The following is a 20,052-nucleotide window of genomic DNA, read 5'->3' on the forward strand; positions in this document are numbered from 1 at the left end:
TGAAAATGATCTAAATCAGATTAAAGAAAAAAAATTTGCAAAGTGGTTAGAAAAACATGTAAGAATTTATGAAAATTCATTACATTTTTTTATAATTAAAATTTTTATTAATTTATTATTTTGTCAATACATATCAGGTGGAGGATAATAAGATAAATATTCCGTGGTTATAAGCACTTGCACATGGTCCTATGACAAAAGTTACTTGTTGGCCAATATACTTTGGTCGGGGATATATATTTCACACAAATGATCATGAAAAAAGATAAAACCAACGCTAATTATGGGGTTTGTGACACATCATCTCATGGATCAAGCGGAGAACCTGATTTTTATGGAGTATTACAAGAGATCTATGAGCTCTGTTATCCCGGACCGGTTCATCTAAAAATTGTGCTATTTAAATGTGATTGGTATGATTCAACCGTTGGAAAAGGTATACGAGTGAACAAATCTGGGATTATTGATGTTCATACTGGAACGCGTCATGAAAAATATTATCCTTTTATGTTAGCTTCACAAACAGATCAAGTATGTTATGTTTTGTATCCACGAGTAACGCATAAGAAAGATCATCATTGGAAAGCAGCTATCGTGATTCAACAACGGGGAAAAATATTGATGAGTCAAAATTTGGATTCCACTGCAATGCAACATAGTGATGATAATTCGGTTGTTTCTACTGATCTACTACATGTCGAAACATTAATCAATCTACATGGTCAAACTGAAAATCTTCAAGATGTTGAAGAAGAAGCGGGACTAAGATCAGATGAGGATGAAAATAATGATTATGAGTTAACAGATGAAGAATCTCACTAATTTGGTGTTATAGCTTTATATTTTATATGATCGACAAGGTTTTATGGCATTGGTTTTGGAACTAAATTTAAACTATTTTAATTATTTAATCATTCATGTCTCCTCTTTTAAGTTACTCTGATTAAATTAATTTTCTTTTATATGATGGACATGTTTTATATCACCGAAACGTCAGCTTGCATTATTCATCTACTTTTTTTTCTTTCGATTACGGAACGGTCGATTACGGAACGGAGAAGAAATGAAGAAGCAATCCAAATGTCGACCAAAACAGAGACTAATAGAGGCATGCGGCAGCTTCAGTCTTCTTTGATTGAGATTGCTCTTGTGGGTCTTCACGCTTTCATTGGCAAGGTGAAGAGATAAAACCATTGTTTCCTATTTTGATTTCGAACTATCTGTGAATGTGTTGTTGTTTTGAGCAACAGGTTGGTGAAGTTGAGTTTTGATCCTAGAGCCAATGATAACAATATAGCTTTTGAAGGCGTAACAATGTGAACAATGAAGGCATGCGTTTTGATCCTGGAGCCAGAACTGCTTTAACTTTTGTCACTTTGACTAGTGAAGATAAACGTGAGTTCATGTCAATCTTGGTTTGGTTGATTTGTTTGTAGAAATGTTAGGGCAGAACAGTACTCGGGTCTCTTAGTTATCTTGGAAGAAATAATATTAGAGTGAAGTTTGATCTCAAATTGAGAAGCTTTTCTCCCTTGTCTTGTGAATTCCTAGCTAACTGTATATATTACAATTCATGGCCTAGCTTGTCTCTTCTGCTGTTGTTATCTTAGCTTTTGTCAGTTGGTGGTGACTATCTTAGGTTTATGGAGTAAATGTGCAGCTGAAATTTACATGTCACTGATTGTGTTGTTGCTCTTTCTGAGAGTGTTTGCCTTCAGCTTCCCTGATAAGCGAAGTCTATAAGTTTCTTGATCAGATAGTTTGTGCCATTACTTCTTTGCTTTTGTTATATCCTGTTTCCTATTTGTTTTTTCCATTCTTGCTTTTTTATTTTGTTTGCTTTAGACATGTGTGCACTATTAAAAGAGAATGAGTGCTGGTTGCTCATACCACGTGTTTTTAACAGGAACATGTAAATGCTGGGATTTCACCTGCGAAGCGGGAGGGGGGGGGGATCTTATACTAATCAAGGTGATGATCTCTCCCATGGGAAAAGACTCGAAGAAGTTATATTGTGTCTGTTGCAGATTCTGAAGGACTTGCTTTCATCTTTGGCCAGGTCAAAACCGTTGAATAGACTAGCAAGGTATACTTGTTTTTTTTTTTGTTTTGTCTATCTTTTTCTTAATGGCGTCTTAATTTCTTATGGCGCTTTTCAAGTTATGAAGATATTTAGATTTTTACTTTAGAGCGGCAAAACCTAAAAATTAAGTGGAAACCGGGAAAAATCCTTTAAAAAGTGGTAAGAATATTCAGAAATATCGTAATATTTAACTAGTATATAAAGGAAGTAATATTAGTTACCTCTTCTCAGGTTAAAACCTAAGAACCTAAACTACATCTTAGTCTGAATCAAAGCCGTCAAGGTCTCAGATCTCTTTCACTTTTTTCTGCAGTTAATCGTTTGCTCTTGTTTATTGTTTGTTATGTCATGATCTAATACTTTTGAGCTGCATCTTTTTCTATGTTTTCTTTTGTACTATTATAGATGCGTCCACCAATGATGTTAGGCGGTCGCTTGTTTGGAAGATCATCTCTTCAATCTGTTGGTCTCCAAAGGGAATGCCCAACCACGTGAACAAAGGGAAGATTTGTACCTGTTGAGCGAGATTCGCGAATGCTTCATCCATCTAGAAAGAATGGAGCTAAATAGTATTATGATATATTCTGAATTACTCTTCTCTGATTTACAAAGTATATATATAACAAACTCAACTGTATCTGTACAGGTTCAAGAACAACACTGAAATATCAACACGTGTAAGGAAAATCATTGAAGGATGTTTTAAAGGACCATGGTACAGTTGGAGAAAAGTACCTCAGTTTTACAAGGATGCTTGGTATTCAACGTTTAAGGTGTGTTTCTATATATTTTTAACATCAAATACATATTTCCTTTCTTCCACATCTAAGAGTTCTATATTTCATGAACGTTTCATTCATATCCTGTTTTTTTGTTTGTTTTTAATAACTCTAACCACATTGTTTTGATTGTAGACTAAGTATGAGTGGAATGTGGCCATCGAAGATCTAGTGAAAGCTAACTTTGATGAACTAGCTGCCACTCGCCTCAAAGGAATGGTGAGCCTTGCAAAATCCAAAGGAGTGAAACCTGATTGGATTCTTTCAGAATATTGGAGAGTAATGTCAGATTACTGGAAGACACCAAAAGCCAAAGAAAAAAGTGAGAAAGCTCGACTGGCTCGTATGTTTAACCGTGATGGTTTGGGTCAACACGGCCACAGATCAGGCTCACGTTCCTATGCTAAAGTTCAAGATAATCTGGTAGTGTACATATTATTTTACTTCAAAAGAATTTACTTTTACTTTTAAAATGAGTTTACAGCTTATGTTAATATTTTAGGTGGCAAACAACGAAGACTCTTGTGATGAAGAAAACCCACCAGAAATCTGATGGAACATATGGTGATGAAAAAGCACGCTTAGTTGCAGAAAAATATGATGCATATGTGCAAGAAAGATTGTCACTGGTTGAGCCTTCTAATGGAGAGGTTTTGACAGATCCTCTTACTGTCGAGGAAAGAAATGAAATCTATGTGAATGTAGTTTTCTATCATATTTCAAATTTGTTTTTTTCCTGATTTTTCTTTATGTTTGGAGATACAATTGATTCTTTGCATAGCTTTGCTTAATTAAAGTTGTCTGCGCATTTTAATTGTATATGTGTTTATGTAACTGTTATATGTTTGGTAGGTTTCTGGAATATCAAAACAAGGTCGGGTATTTGGACTTGGATCACTTCAATGTGGAGTTTATATGCCACTAGATGGTTCTACTGTTTCACCACAAGCTGTTGAAGATGATAGTACTTTAACTCACCGAGTCAAAGAGCTGGAGTTAGACTTGCAAAAAAGTAATGAAGAAAAGGTTCAGTTTCAGAATAGGACTGAAGCAATGGAGAAAATATTGATGTCTGCTTTTGGTGAAAATGTGTTGACTCGAACAGATACTACTACCACAGCCGTATGAAGTTGTTTCTCAGTTTGGTGTTTTAGCTTGGTGTTTCTAGTTTGGTATTCATTTGGTTTTCTTTTGGTTTTCGTTAGTTTACTAAGAAGTTTCAGTTTACTTAGTAAACGAATTGTTGTTTTATGCTTACGTTTAATATTTAAATAAAATCCAAGCAGTTTTATGAGAAATTTATTTACATAATATTATTTGCAAATTTGATATTTGATTTCAGTTTTTATTTATAATTTCTGTTGTGCCAATAATTTAATAATAAATTATAAAAAAATATGTGACAGATTTTAAATAAAGAAAATTTTCGTTATAAAATTGTAATCAATTCAAACTGAGATGTTACTATTTTATGGCCATAGTTTGTGACGTTTAGTTACTTTGCTTTCGTGATAAAAAGTGACAAATTAATAACAAAATGAGTGTTACAAAATACAACAATTTTGTAACACATTTATAGTATGTATTTAAGACGGATAAATATCTTTTCTTTAGTCATTGGTTATTACGTTCACTACAAGAAAAATGGGTTTCGATAGCAGTAGAGGATAGCGTTTTTTGTCTTTCTGCTATGGTTGATATACCCGTTAGTTTTAGATAGCGTTTGTATATTTGAAAACGTTATGATAGAATAGTATAATTGGAAACGTTATCATAGCTTATGTTTGATAGCAAAATAATTAAAACGCTATGTTTGGTCTTTTAAATCTCTTAACCCTAAACAAGTTTTTAAACTCTAAACTCTAAGTATAAACCTTAAAACTCTTATATTCTCATACTATAACTTCAATTCTTGAATTTGAACTCAAATTTGTTCTTTTTAATTTTAATATATAACTTCCAAACACACAAACCTTAATTCCTCGATCAAACTCTATACCCTAAATCCTAACATCAAACATATATAAACATAGCTCGTAAATTGAATCAAGTCTAAATCATAAACATATAAACTCTAAAGCACAAAACATATAATTTGTATAATAATTTCAAAATCATAACACATAGCTCTTAAATTTTTGTTAAAAAATACTTAATATAACTCTAATTATTCAAACCCTATTATGAAATTTTTTTAAATCATAAATCTACAAAATCCAAATCAAATTTATATTTCAAATGTTAAATTATAATATCTAATCTTTAATTTTAGGAAAATTCTAAAAGAATTAAAAAGACATGTAAATACATTAAACTTTAATTTAAACTCTAAATCATAAATCAAACTCCAACCTTTTAATATACACAAACCTTAAAAAAAAAAAAATAATGTGTACTGAAGAAAAACAAAAGGTTGTCGAAGAGAAGGTAAAAAATAAAGAAGGCTTTTCTATTGGCCAATTCATGAATCACGTGGATTGCAATACAAACCCTTAGATTAGTTTATCTAACGATCACAACTCATTTGTGCTTCTTCTCTCTCTCTCTCTCTCTCTCTCTCTCATACCTCTTTCCCTTCCCCTTCCCCTTCGAGTTTTAATCTTCTATTCTTCTCAACTATTATTTCTTGAAGTTTGGATATTGAGTTTGATTTAGTAATCCGCCTTCGACTCGGCTTCTGGTGCCTTCAACACCTCCTATGGCGCGTTCAATTCCAGACTCTGCTGCTGCGTTTGTCACTCAAGATTCATCTCGTTTACTCTATCAAAATTTAATCTCAAACCTCTCTCTCGTCTCTTGTGTTTCCATTTTTTTCAATTATCCAGATTTAAAAAAAAGTAACGAGAATGTTGGGACAGGTGGGGAGAGCTTTCTCAGAGATGAAAACGGCAACGAATCTCAAGCACCACCGTCTTCAATGCCAACATATTGCGATGCTCCTCTGCCTGATGACGAAGCCCAGAGACGAGCCGTTTTTGATTGGGTTGAGGTGAAGCTCTCCGAATCTGCCGCTCAAGACTCTAACTCCACCGCGTCTCTGAAGAAGAGGAGAGAGGATGAAATAGAAGAGGAGAGAAGATGAAGAAGACCAACACCGGATCTGACAAAGCTTTGGTGTGGAGATGGCAGAGGAAGCTAGTGGTGGTGGTTGAGGTGGAGCCGAGCAAGAAGAAGAAGAGGAAGAGAGGCGGAGTAGGAGAGAAATCAAGAGACACGACGGCTTAGTAGGTTTAGGTTTAGTTGTTTGGTTTAGTTTGGTTAACTTTGATGTACCGGTTTTACATTTGTAACAATTTCGATATATAAATTTTTTTAATTTTTTTTTAAATTTTTAATAAGGTAAATAATAACACAAAAACAAAGCTATTAAAAAATATTTAATTGCATATATAAAACCGCTATAGTATATTGTAATATGATAGCAGTGCAAAAAACCGATATCTATTGTGTCTGACCTACTATGACGGGCGATGATACATCGCTTCATAAACCGCTATCGTATCGTTAGATAGCGTTTTTCGTCCGCTAATAAAAGCCATTTTTCTTGTAGTGGTTTTGTGACTCATTTTTTGATAATAGGCTACAAAATTAAGACTTTAAATTAGTTATGAATAGTGACAGTTCGGGACAAAATATAATGTCAAAATTGGTGACGGTAAAAGGACTATTATGTCGTCTATATTAGTGACACTTTGTGACAATAGATCCGTCACTACAGGTGACATAGTTGTCACATTAAACAGTCACAAATTAAGTCAGTTTGAGACAATTTGATAAGTAAGAAATTGTAACGATTCTGTTACCAATATACAACGTAACTATGTGTGACGATTTGTTACAAAAAAATTAGTCGCAAGAAATTGTGACATTTTTGTTACTCCAGAACATTTGTGACACACGTATTGTAACCATTAATAATTGGTAACAAAAACGTAACAATGATGATATTGTTACAAATTCTTTTTTATTGTGACGGAAAAATTCGTCACAATACCCTTATTTTCTTGTAGTGGATGAGCAGGCTTGCTCAAGCATCAGGAAATTCGGCACAAAGGAAGGATTATAGACTTGGACCAAACAGGTGGAGTTTTGTGAGGTTTGGTCAAGCCCATCGGACTTGTTCATCGGTTGGGCCGACTTGCACAAGTCACGCACGAACAATCTATGGACCTAATCGAAAAAGTCCATTAGGTCAAATGCTGACAATACAAAGAATAAGAGATCACAACATGGATCTCTAAGCAGAAGCCAAGTCTCTGGGAGGCAGGAGCCTCAAGCATCCAGAGAGTGCTTCCATGGCGTCTCTTGAAGAGATAGAGTAAGCTAGATATAGATATGTATTCTAAACTTAGCTCTTAGCCATGTACTTCTCTTTTATTATCTCTTGTATACTCTTTAGGGTTTGTATACCCATGACAGGGAGAGAGAGTAATGATCTTGTAAACCACATAGGAGGTGTTTTCCGATACTTCATAGTGGATGTTGTGGATCTTGGATCCACCCCAGATGTAGCGGAGCGGCCGTGAACTGTGTGAAAAATTCTTGAGTCATGAACAAGGATTGAATCAATGGGAAAGATCAAGGGACCTGGGATTAGGAGCGAAAGATACCATAGCTTCGAATTCTCCAACAAAAACTTGTTAGAGCTGCGATTGAACTCTACATTGGATCTTTTATCTTTCTAAAACTTGCATACCACTAACCTAACTTTGTATGATTAATAATAATATAAAGTATATGAATTGATTAAGTTAGTAGTATTAGTTTTAATATATTTTTGTTGAACTGGACAACTTTTAAAACATAATTTTATACATGATTCAGATTTTTAAAGTGTTTTAAAAACTAAAACAAATAAAAAGGGTGATAAATTAATAACATTTGAATCACTTCGAATAGTTTGTCGACGGTAAGAAAAAAAAAGAACGAATAGAAAGCACATTTGTAACTTAGGTAAAATAGTTTGATGACACTTTGAATAGTCATTGCCAGAAACGACCAAGCGAATCTATGATCTATCCGTAAAACACCATCTACCTGGGATAGAAGATACCGTTGCTACTAAGGGTAGTCGTGCAATGATTTCTATTATTTTCACATCGTGAGGGTCCACTAGTATGATTTTGACTTAATGGAATGCTTTTTTATTATTAGTAAAGTGCCACCCATCACAATCTAATGTCTGATTCCGACTTAATGAAATGCTTTCTGTTATTTTCACATCGTGAGGGTCCACTAGTGTCCGAAGTACCTGTAAATTATATGTCCTCGATGTTGCATTGATGAGAGAATCCACTGTAAGATCCGGGAAAAGATTATGTTAATTTTTGTTTGCTGGTCTCGGACGAGTGGATAGGAGCCAAAGATCGTTCCATACTGAGATAGATGATCATATTCCCACCCTATTGATTAGTCATTTGCTAACCAGAGATATAGCAGAGACAATACTACGCTAGCCATAGGCCGACAAGTATGATCTAATTGGTTCCAGGTGTGATGCATTCTAGAAATACCTTCCTTTGAACACACGAGAGAATAATGTATTCGGTTTTTCTATCAACCTCCAAAATGGCTTCCATAGTATAGCTGTATTAAAATCCATGAGGTCTTTAAACCCTAAACCTCCTACTTTCCTAGGACTACAAAGTTTATTCTATGATTTCCAGTGCATACCCCTAGTATTTTCCCTGGACTCGTTAGTTTTTTTGTTACCGTTTTTGGAATCCGAAAACAAGACATTACATGGTTTGGCAAAGCCGTCACCATAGATTTGATAATCACTTATTTTCCGCCCTTTGTAAAAATCTTGAAAGTCTATCTATTTACTCGATTATTTGTGATCTTGAATAAAACCAAAAACTTGTATTTTTGATCCTCCCGGATTTTCAGGGATACCCAAATATGATTCCATTCTGCCTATATTTTGTATTCCTAAAATGTCTCTCAATTCCTATCTGATGGTTTCGTAAATCTTGTGACCGAATCGAATTGAAGATTTTTCAAAGTTTATATGCTGACCCGATACCGCTTTGTATTCCTTTAAAATCATGAGTATAGTCTGGCACTCCTACTTTTATGCTCTACACAAAAAAAAAGACTATCGTCTACAAAGATGAGTGATTGAAGGGCAGGTCCTTGCAACCTTTATGTGTGTCAATTGTTTCTCTCCCTCAACCATTTTAATATTCGCTACCAGTGTTTCAGTGCACACAATAAATAAATAAATAAATAAGGAGATAAGGGATTCCTTTGCTTTAGTCCCCTCATTGGGATTATGTGTCCCTTTGGTTGACAATGTAATAAAACTATGTACTGTACCGAGGAAATACACTCCATCATCAGTTGGGTCCAGTGATGATCAAACTCCATCTTTGGAGTAGTTCTTGAAGAAAAATTCATTCGACTCTATCATAAATTTTACTCATATCCATTTTTTATAGCCATAAATTTGTCATGGCATGATTTGTGAGTCCTCAATCCATGAAACATCTCCTGAACGATAAGGATATTAACATAAACCAATCTTCTAGGGACAAAAGTCGATTACGTTTCTGAAATAGGGGAAGGAAGACAAGCCTTTAATCTATGACATATTACCTTAGAGATAATCTTGTATCCTACATTACATAAGTTGACAGATCAGAGTTCAGTCATCATTGTTGGCCTCTCATTTTTAGGGATTTTGTAATATTTAACCTTTTATTTTATCCGGTTTCCCGAGATAAAAAAATTATCAATCATACCCATAAGGTATAATTCGTTACATTACTTTGAAACTCAATCATTTAATATTTTAGATTTTAATAAAATTTTGTTATTTATGTTGAAAACAAATCATAACTAATAATTTAAATAATCTTCCAATAAAAAAAGTACAGATTTATTTCAAAATATGCGTATAAGCAAAAGAAAAACCACCAATCATGATGAATTATGATATTGAATATTGGTGGAGAGTTATATATATTTATTAATATTCAGTGGCTTAGACTATACTATAAAGCAGAATAAAAATTAATTTTAAGAAAGATATATATTTACATAAAAGTTGTGATAAATGGACTTTTAACCAAACACAAACCCGTGATTTTCAAATTTTATAATTTTGTCTTCTGATGTGGAAAACAAACATAAAAGTACCAGTTTAGAAAAACTTAAATAAGTACAACTTTATTTCGAAATATGTGCGTAAGAAAAATCATAATAGCAATCATCTTTTCCAACGAGATTACAGCAATGATTTTATATTTTTTTAATACAAAAAGCAAGGATTTTTATTTACTTTCGCTTTAGTGGAGAGGTGTGTATATTAATTAATTATCTTAAGTTTGACCATAAAATAAAAGAGGATTTTAAAATAAATTCTAGGGGAAATATATATATATATATATATTAACATAATAATTGTGGTAAAAGAACTTTTAAAAAATGATGACACTGAGTGCCAGTGGCGGAGCCAGACAAAAATTTCACTGGAGGCAATATAAGATTTACACTTAATTTATAGGGGCAATAGTAAAAATTTTACCATAAAAACCATAGAAATTTTGAATTATCAATGAAAATGCACAAAAATAAATATTTCATAGGGGGCAGCTGCCCCCCTTCCCCTCTATCTCTCTCCGCCACCGCTGAGTGGTGTTGGTAAATAAGCAGAATCAGAAAATCCAAATCGAATCCAATGTAAATACTGAATGAATTTTGTTTTAAAGTATTTTAGGTTACGAGTTAATCCAAACCCAAATGGTCCAAACACCTAAAAAATAAAAATGCCAGAAAGAGCTTATACCAAAGTCAGTCTCAATTTCTAATTAGATTTGAATCCGCACGTCCGTGCGGATATACTTATGTTTTTAAAATAATATTTAAAATATAAAATCAGTTATAAAGATATATATATATATTTATCATCAAATTTTATGTATGTACTATTATTTTGAAAATGTAATATATGTCGAAATTTGCTTTTGATTAAATTGTACAAATCATATATTAATGTAATATTTTGTTTATTTGTTTAAAAATACAACATCATATTAATAGTTTAATTTTAAACATTAGTTTTATATGAATTAATAAAAAATTTATTAAATTTTTTTGTTTAGAAATTTTTATTCTCGAAATATTTGTATGTGACTAAATTAAGTTATTTTATATTATATTTCAAAAGTATATTTTATTTAATATATTATTGTTTATGTTTTTATTTTTACTACAAAAATCAAACATAAAATGTTATAACATCAAAAATATTATTTATTTTGTTTTATATAAAAACTTAATTTGATAATATTAAAAAGAATATATATATATATATATATATATATATATATATATATATATAACATGGTCTAGATTATATATGATAAACAATCAAGAGATAATTAATAAAAATATATTTGTCCTTTCTTAGGAATGTTATTGTTAAGATGTATATTTTTTTGTTAAGAAAATATTAGTAAAGTTTCTAATGAATGGTCTAACATAGACTTTTGTATGGTAGATAAAAAAAGGATCATAAATTAATAGATTGGATATGTATCCAAAACACATTAAGATATTATTGAGTACCCAAAATAATTATATATTATATAAATAATTAACTTAAATACTTAATCTAATATATATTAATGGTTTTTTGTTTGACAATTGCTTTCAATTATGAATAAGTTTGTTTTTGAAGTTTAAACTATGTTTTTATACAAAATAATATAGATATTTTCATTTGATACAAATAATACTACTTAATAACTAAAACAAAACAAAAAATATATATCCCACATGTTTCTATGTTATAAAAAGTGATTTGCAATATTAAAATTTATAAGATAATATGTATAAAATTATTAAGTGATAACTATATATCATACTAGGTCACTACAAGAAAATAGGTAGATTGAATCAATTAGTTTAAACATTTGCATTAGTTAGAAGTGATACAAGTGTATTTTACATCATTTATTAAAATGACTCTAAAAGTGGCAATGTAAATAATTTTCATACATTTAAACAGAAATGATGTTCATATTAGAATATTTACATCATTTATTATAGTTGATATTAATATGTGTCACTTAAAAAACTTGGTGTTAACCATTGAATCATTTAATATAAATGATGAAATTATTTATGATATAAAATATATATATATATATATATATTTACAATAACTGTTATAATTAATGTTGATATTTTTATCAGTTACAATATGTGATGCTAAAGTTAATGTGAATTTAAAAATTTTAATGTAATTTTAAAAGTATTTAATTAATAATTAATTTATTAATAATCCTATAATTTTGTTCAATAATTAATTATTTTCTTATTAATTAATATTTATATCACAAATCTTTTTAATATCTAGTAAGATTTTCATAACAGAAATAAAATTAAAAATATTTTTAGTTAATATGTATTAATACATCAAAATAAAATATGAATTTTCATTTCCAAAAATAAAATAAAAAATACAGATCAAACTCAATCAACATAGCTTTCAATTGAGTATATATTCTTGTTTTGTTTCACGTTCTTCATTCATGTGAGTATATTTCTTCCACTTGAAGAATAAAGATCATAAGTTTCCCAATATGTCATTTGAATATCAACACTCATCACACTTGAATACATTTCCAATCTATAAAAAGTAAAAGAAAATAAAAAAAAATAACTCTTTTAGAACAGCCATTTAACAGTATAGATCTCATAAAATTTTGAAGTACCTTTTTTGTTGAGATGAGTTGAATATATGAGAAGAAGAGTTAAGGAGTTGAAGACATATGAAGAGGAAGATGTGAATTGAGTGTTGGACGAGTTTGGGTTGTACAAGCCGTACACGCCGTACTGGCCGTACACTCCGGGTCGACCAAACTCGTCCATGGTAGAACTATGTTACCCGGGTAACTCGTTTAGGAGATTGAAGAGTTACTTGAGCCTTGGAGTTGATTAGGACCGTTGAGGAAGAATGATAAGGTATGGCTTTCCAGCATGGCACAGGCTGGAAAGCGTAAAGCATCTTTAGAAAGATGCTAGATACTTCACACATGTCTCATTGGCCGGATTCAAACCAAGGCTCTTCCACCTTTTGATTTCACATGCTTACCTTATCTTGCTGTTTCGAAAACCCAAAGCTCTCCTTACTATATATTGTAACTCAAGATCATTAATAAAAGATTAGATAGTTCTAAACCATTATTCTCTCTACACATTTCACCATGATTCTCCATTAGTCTCTTAATCTCTTATTCTATCTCAATCTTCTCTAATCTCTTCTTTTTTCTCATCTAAACTCAGATTATTCATTACAATACTCAAAAGTAATATGGTATCAGAGCCAGGTTGATTTCAATCTGAGTTCTTGGTGGTTTCTCTTAAAGATTCAAGCTTGAAACTTTAAGAGATCAACTGAGTGTGTTTGAAGTTTTCTTTGAAGAATCGACATCAAGGGAGCTTCAGTTAGTACTTGGGAGATCTTATCTGGTTCTTTGGAGGTTCTTTGAAGATACAATACATGATACAAGGCGTCTGAAGCTGGTGGTGTTGTTCTCTAGTCTCAAGATTCAATAGTTTACAAGTTTGTGAGGTGAAACGGTTCAAGATGGAAAGTGGTACGAAGATGAAGGTTGATGTGACTTTCAAGGGAAGTAACTACCTAGTTTGGTCTAGGATGGTGAAGACTGCTGTGGGAAGCAAGGGCTTATGGAAGCACATCACATCTGATGAGGCTCCAAAGCTTATTATCTAAGGAGGAGACAAGGAGACTGTCTCTGAGAATGAGGCTGAGAGGATATGATGGTGATGTCTGTCATTCATGCCTCATTGGAGCCGCCCATTTTGGATGCTTACAGCTACTGTGAGACAGCCAAGGAGCTGTGGGACACACTGAAGAAGGTGTATGGAAACACCTCTAATCTGAGCCGTGTCTTTGAAGTGAAGAAGGCCATCAACGGGTTATCTAAAGAAGACATGGAGTATACCAAGCATTTGGGAAGGTTCCGGTCCTTTTGGTCTGAGTTGGAGATGCTGAGGCTAAGCACAATTGATACGGAACTTCTAAATGAAAGGCGTGAGCAAGACAAGGTCTTTGGGCTCTTGTTAACGTTGAATCCAAGATACAATGGCTTAATCAAGCACATGCTGAGGTCCGAGAGGCTTCCTGATCTAGAGGATGCATGTGCTCAGATACAAAAGGAGCAGGGCTCTATTGGCTTGTTTGGAGGCAAGGGAGACTTGTCTCTTGCAAATGCTGCGTAATCTGATTATGAGGAGACTCCACAAGCCAACAAAGCAGCTCACAACAAGTATGAGGAGAGGAAGTTCAATGGGAATTGTGATCATTGCAAGAAGCATGGGCATAAGAAGAACCAGTGCTGGATACTTCATCCTCATCTAAAGACGGCCAAGTTCATGAAGGAAAGGAAGGCAAGAGCTCACATGTCTGAAGGAACAAGTGGAGCCGGGCCATCTAACCGAGGAGCTGAGGGAGAAGGCCGTGAAGGTGATGGCAAGGCATTGGTGACTTACTCAGGAGCTCCTAGCATCCGTGGCAATGATCATGACTTCATCAGGAGATCCGAGATGGATACCCTCATCAAAATGCTCAAGGATAATGATAACATTCATGGGTATTATTTTGGTGTATCTATGATTGCTAAAACCATATAAATATCTCCTAATGTTGCTGATATTTCTAGGATTGATAGAACTAGGAGTAATGAGAACTGAGTACACCTTTGCTAGAAATGCTAAGATGGATCATAAGTTCAATGCATAACCAATTAGCCTTTGTCATAATGCTAGCAACATATCTAATCCATTAATTGTTGATTCTGGTGCATCTCATCATATGATTAATGATACTAATCTCATTAAAAATATAGAACCAACTAATGGACATGTTATGATTCCAAATGGGGATAAAATAACTATTAGAGGAATAGGAAACTTGAAATTGTTTGATAAGAACACTAGAGCTTTCTATTTACCTGAATTTACTTCAAATTTGCTATCTGTTAAGAAATGCACAGCTGATTTAAATTGCAATGTCATATTCAGTCCTAATGATGTTAAGTTTCAGGATATTGAGAGCAGCTAGTTAATAGGAAAAGGAATTACCAAAGGAGAATTGCATTTGCTTGAAGAACTTGACCATGTTTCCAATTACAATTGCTCATTTACCTCTGCTTCTAGTTTAAATAAAAATGCATTGTGGCATACTAGATTAGGACATCCTCATGGAAGGGCTTTGGACTTGATGTTACCAGGTGTTATGTTTGAAAATAAGGATTGTAAAGCTTGCATTTTAGGCAAGCATTGTAAAACTGTGTTTCCAAAGTCATCTAGTGTTTATGATAATTGCTTTGACCTAATTCATACTGATGTTTGGACTGCTCCTTGCATATCTAGAGATAATCATAAATACTTTGTCACATTCATTGATGAAAAATCTAAATACACCTGGTTAACTTAAATCTCATCAAAAGATAGGGTGATAGATGCATTTAAGAACTTTCAAGCTTATGTAACTAACCATTATCATGCCAAGATTAAAATTTTGAGATCAGATAATGGAGGAGAGTACACAAGCTATGCTTTCAAGAGCCATCTAGATCACCATGGAATCCTACATCAGACAAGCTGTCCCTATACACCCCAACAAAATGGCGTGGCCGAGAGGAAGAACATGCACTTGATGGAGGTTGCTATGCTAGATCACTGATGTTCCAAGCCAATGTCCCAAAGAGATTCTGGAGTGATGCTGTAGCCACTGCTTGCTATCTAATCAACTGAATTCCTACAAAGGTGTTGAAGGATCAAGCACTATTTGAAGTTCTAAACAGGCACACGCCATCATTGGATTACCTGAGAGTATTTGGATGCTTATGCTATGTTCTGGTACCAGGAGAGTTGAGAAACAAGTTAGAAACAAGGAGCACCAAGGCAATGTTCATTGGCTACTCAACAACTCAAAAGTGATACAAGTGCTATGATCCATATACTAGAAGAGTCCTTATCTCTAGAGATGTGAAGTTCATAGAAGCAAGAGGATATTATGAAGAGAAGAATCAAGAGGAGCTGAAGGATTTGACATCAGATAAGGTCGGGTCCTTGAGAATGATTTTGGAAGGTCTAGGAATCAAGATGAACCAGGATCAGAATGTGGGTGGTGGGAGCCAACAAGAGAGCTCCACAGCACCTATTGGAGCTGATCAAACACCTCACCTTGATCATGAAGGGGGAAGTGAGCCTGAAACTCAAGAAAATGGCCAAGATGGCGCCGGCTTGAGTGAAGAAGGGGAAGAGAGTAACTCAGGCTCTCATGATCAAGGTAATCAATGCCAAGGAGATGTAGAAACTCAGGCTGAAGTACAAGAACCAACTATCCAAGAAGAAGTTGTTCAAGATCAACCAGTATTGAGAAGAAGTACAAGGCTGAGGAAGGATCCTTCTAGCCGGGTAAACACGAGAGTGTACTACAATGCCCATGCTGTGGAGCATCCTTCTCAGGCTGTGTGCTCCTTTGCTCAATACCCTGAAGAGCATTGTGCCTTTATGGTGAACTTGGATGAGAGTTATATTCCAAGAAGCTATGAAGAGTCAATGTTGGATAAAGAATAGAAGGAATCAGTGGGAGCTGAGGCAGGAGCTATGATAAAGAATGATACATGGTATGAGAGTGAGCTACCTAAGGGAAAGAAGGCTGTGTCTAGTAGATGGATCTTCACAATCAAGTACAAGGTTGATGGGCTGATTGATAGGAAGAAGTCAAGGCTTGTTACAAGAGGCTTCACCCAAACTTATGGAGAGGGTTACATAGAGACATTTGCACCAGTAGCTAAGCTGTATACAATCCAAATAATACTAAGCTTGGCTGTGAATCTTGGATGGGGCTTATGGCAAATGGATGTGAAGAATGCCTTTCTACAAGGAGAGCTTGAGGATGAAGTCTATATGCATCCTCCACCTGGCTTGGAACATTTGGTGAAGAAGGGAAATGTGTTGAGATTGAAGAAAGCCATTTACGGATTGAAGCAATCACCAACAGCTTGGTACAACAAGCTGAGCACCACCCTAAATGGCCGAGGCTTCAAGAAGTCTGAACTAGATCACACCCTCTTCACTCTCACCACTCCCTCAGGTATGATTACACTCCTTGTGTATGTTGATGATATCATTATCACGGGAAGTGATAAGGAAGGCATCAAAGCAACCAAGGAGTTTCTTAAATCCATGTTTGAGATTAAAGACTTGGGAGAAATGAAATATTTCCTTGAGATTGAGATATGTAGATCCAAGGAAGGTTTGTTCATGTCCCAAAGGAAGTATACACTTGATCTTTTGAAAGGTGCAGGTGCTTATGGCGGCAAGACAGCAAGGATGCCTATGGAGGATGGTTACAAAGGACCAAGAGAGGGGGAGATTGAAGATAGCAAACCATTCCAGGATCCTAAACTCTATAGAAAACTAGTTGGCAAATTGATTTATCTTACCATCACAAGGCCTGATATTTGTTTTGCTGTGAATCAAGTGAGCTAACACGTGAAGGTACCTAAGGAGCACCATTGGCGCATGGTGGAGAGAATCTTGATGTATCTGAACGGCTCACCTGATCAAGGAGTGTGGATGGGCTGCAATGGAAGCACATAGGTTGTTAGGTACTGCGATGCTGATTGGGCTGGTGATAGAGCTGACAGAAGATCAACAACCGGCTATTACACATTCATTGGAGGCAACTTGGTGACTTGGAAGAGCAAGAAGCAAAAGGTGGTGTCTTGTTCAAGTGCAGAAGCTGAGTACAGAGCCATGCTGAAGCTTACAAACGAGCTAGTGTGGATCAAGGACATCTTGAAGCATTTGGAGATTGATCAAGCCACACCAATGACCATGCATTGTGATAACCAAGACGCCATCCACATTGCCTCTAACTCGGTGTTCCATGAGAGAACAAAGCATATTGAAGTTGATTGCCACAAGGTGAGGCAGATGATTGTCCTAGGAGTCATCTCGCCATGCTACACTAGGAGTGAAGATCAGTTGGCTAATGTGTTCACTAAGGCATCAAGACAAAAGACTATGGAGTCCATTCACATCAGATTGGGACTCATAGATCTTGGGAAAAGAAGGAGCTGATCCTCTTATTCATGAGGTCTTTACTCTTTTTTCCTCATCAAGGTTTTGTCCCAATAGGTTTTCTTTGGTGAGGTTTTTAATGAGGAAAATCTCATGGATGTCCAAGCTTAGACTTTCACAAAGCTAAGCTTGAGGGGGAGTATTGAGATGAGTTGAATATATGAGAAGAAGAGTTAAGGAGATGAAGACATATGAAGAGGAAGATGTGAATTGAGTGTTGGACGAGTTTGGGTCGTACAAGCCGTACATGCCGTACTGGCAGTACATGCCGTACTGGCCGTACACTCCGGGTCGACCAAACTCGCCCATGGTAAAACTATGTTACCTGGGTAACTCGTTTAGGAGATGGAAGAGTTATTTGAGCCTTGGAGTTGATTAGGACCGTTGAGGAAGCATGATAAGGTGTTGCTTTACAGGCTGGCACAGGCTGGAAAGCGTAAAGCATCTTTAGAAAGATGCTAGATACTTCACACATGTGGGAAAGCTCATTGGCCGGATTCAAACCAAGGCTCCTCCACCTTTTGACTTCACATGCTTACCTTATCTTGTTGTTTCGAAAACACTAAGCTCTCCTTACTATATATTGTAACTCAAGATCATTAATAAAAGATTAGATAGTTCTACACAATTATTCTCTCTACACATTTCACCATGATTCTCCATTAGTCTCTTAATCTCTTATTCTATTTCAATCTTCTCTAATCTCTTCTTTATTCTCGTCTAAATTCAGATTATTCATTACAATACTCAAAAGTAATATTTTTCTGTTCTCCAAACATCTAGAAGATATATTTTTTCCGGTGATTAGTAGCGCACGGTGTCTACATATCATCGTACGTTATATAAAAAAAGCTCAAGTTTGCAACAATGATAGTTTTTCCATATTTTAAATTGTTGTCGTTTAACATGAGTTTGGGTTCTTTTAATCATTGTCTCAAACAAGTCCGAGTTACAGAGTTGCGTCGTGTGTCTGTTCGTAATCTATTTTTTCACCGGTTAACTCATCATGTCCCCATCTTAAATCGCTTGATCATAAATTTTCCTGATTTGTAGCCCCTCTGTAAACCCTATATATATTATTTCATCTTTGATGAATCCAATCTGCATCTCCACAAAACTCATTGATTCCTGTTAATTTTAATCATCTTCTAGAAAATGTTTCTCTATGCCTCTCCAGTTCCTCAAACCGGCGTCCCGGCGTCCGTCACTCAACCTTCGAGTTTCTCTGTCTTGGTCGTAGTAGTCACAGCATAGCCTCTGGCTTCCTCCGCTTCTGGGATTCCCTGAGCTTCAAGAAAGACATGGAGTTTGTGGGAATCACGGTTTTCTTCCTTGATGAAAAAGTAAGTTAATCTTCGATCTATCACACTTATTTAACATAATTGTTTAATTGATTTCCTGATTCTTGTTGAATAATATTATTTACAGATTTCGTGATTCGTTGGATTACTCCCGTCGGACGTGCTAATCATTACATGCCATCTTTGAAAGCAGATTTCATTTTGAAAGTCGATCGTTTTGAGGTTGCTAGGTGCTCAAGCATGTACAAGATAATTGATCATCCATTCCTCATTCGTTTCATCTCACTAACCATTATTGATGAAGTCATCACGGGTGCTTCTGAGATCAGTCTCAAGTCAAGATTAGACTGTTCGACAATTTCCAAGTGATTGCGAACACAAACCTAGAACTCCCAAGTATATTATCATATTGCATATGGGTTTATATTATGTTTCGATATCATAACTGATATTTAAACTCGCAGATGTGGTTCGGCAAATCCGTTCTGTCTAGGGCTCTGACCTCACCAAAGAAACAACTCGAGTCGTTATCCGTCTCCTCATTGATCCGTAAGAAACAATCAACACATAATTCCCTTTACATTACTGTCTATGTTGTGCTAATATCAATAATCAAAAATATTTCATACCCAAGATTTGTGGTCGTCTATTTATTTTCCTTACTTATCAATCTAATTTTACACAAATCTTTATTTTACAGCTTAAGAGAAACCACAATAACCCAAACAATCAAAACACCAAAAACTAGAATCCCAAAAAA

The 20,052-nt window shown here is 34.6% G+C and overlaps 1 protein-coding gene across 3 annotated transcripts; it reads left to right on the plus strand.

Annotated features, from left to right (window-relative positions):
• The first annotated feature begins 1,021 nt into the window (after nt 1-1,021).
• On the plus strand, nt 1,022-4,108 carry LOC106310643. 3 transcript variants are annotated; one of them, XR_001263835.1, is made up of 8 exons: nt 1,022-1,176; nt 1,251-1,395; nt 1,907-2,086; nt 2,489-2,652; nt 2,730-2,856; nt 2,998-3,285; nt 3,365-3,563; nt 3,715-4,108. XR_001263835.1 is itself a non-coding variant. In XM_013747867.1 (6 exons), the coding sequence occupies exons 4-6, from the start codon at nt 3,221-3,223 to the stop codon at nt 3,988-3,990; spliced, it is 540 nt and encodes a 179-aa protein (XP_013603321.1). In that variant the 5' UTR covers nt 2,331-2,366; nt 2,489-2,652; nt 2,730-2,856; nt 2,998-3,220; the 3' UTR covers nt 3,991-4,108. The 3 variants fall into 3 exon arrangements, 1 of the variants encoding a protein (XP_013603321.1); XR_001263836.1 differs by having other exon boundaries at nt 3,365-3,512; XM_013747867.1 differs by lacking the exons at nt 1,022-1,176; nt 1,251-1,395; nt 1,907-2,086 and adding an exon at nt 2,331-2,366.
• Nucleotides 4,109-20,052: the final 15,944 nt, after the last annotated feature.

The sequence above is a fragment of the Brassica oleracea genome, chromosome C8 (assembly GCF_000695525.1).
Source record: "Brassica oleracea var. oleracea cultivar TO1000 chromosome C8, BOL, whole genome shotgun sequence".
Classification (NCBI taxonomy): Eukaryota; Viridiplantae; Streptophyta; class Magnoliopsida; order Brassicales; family Brassicaceae; genus Brassica; species Brassica oleracea.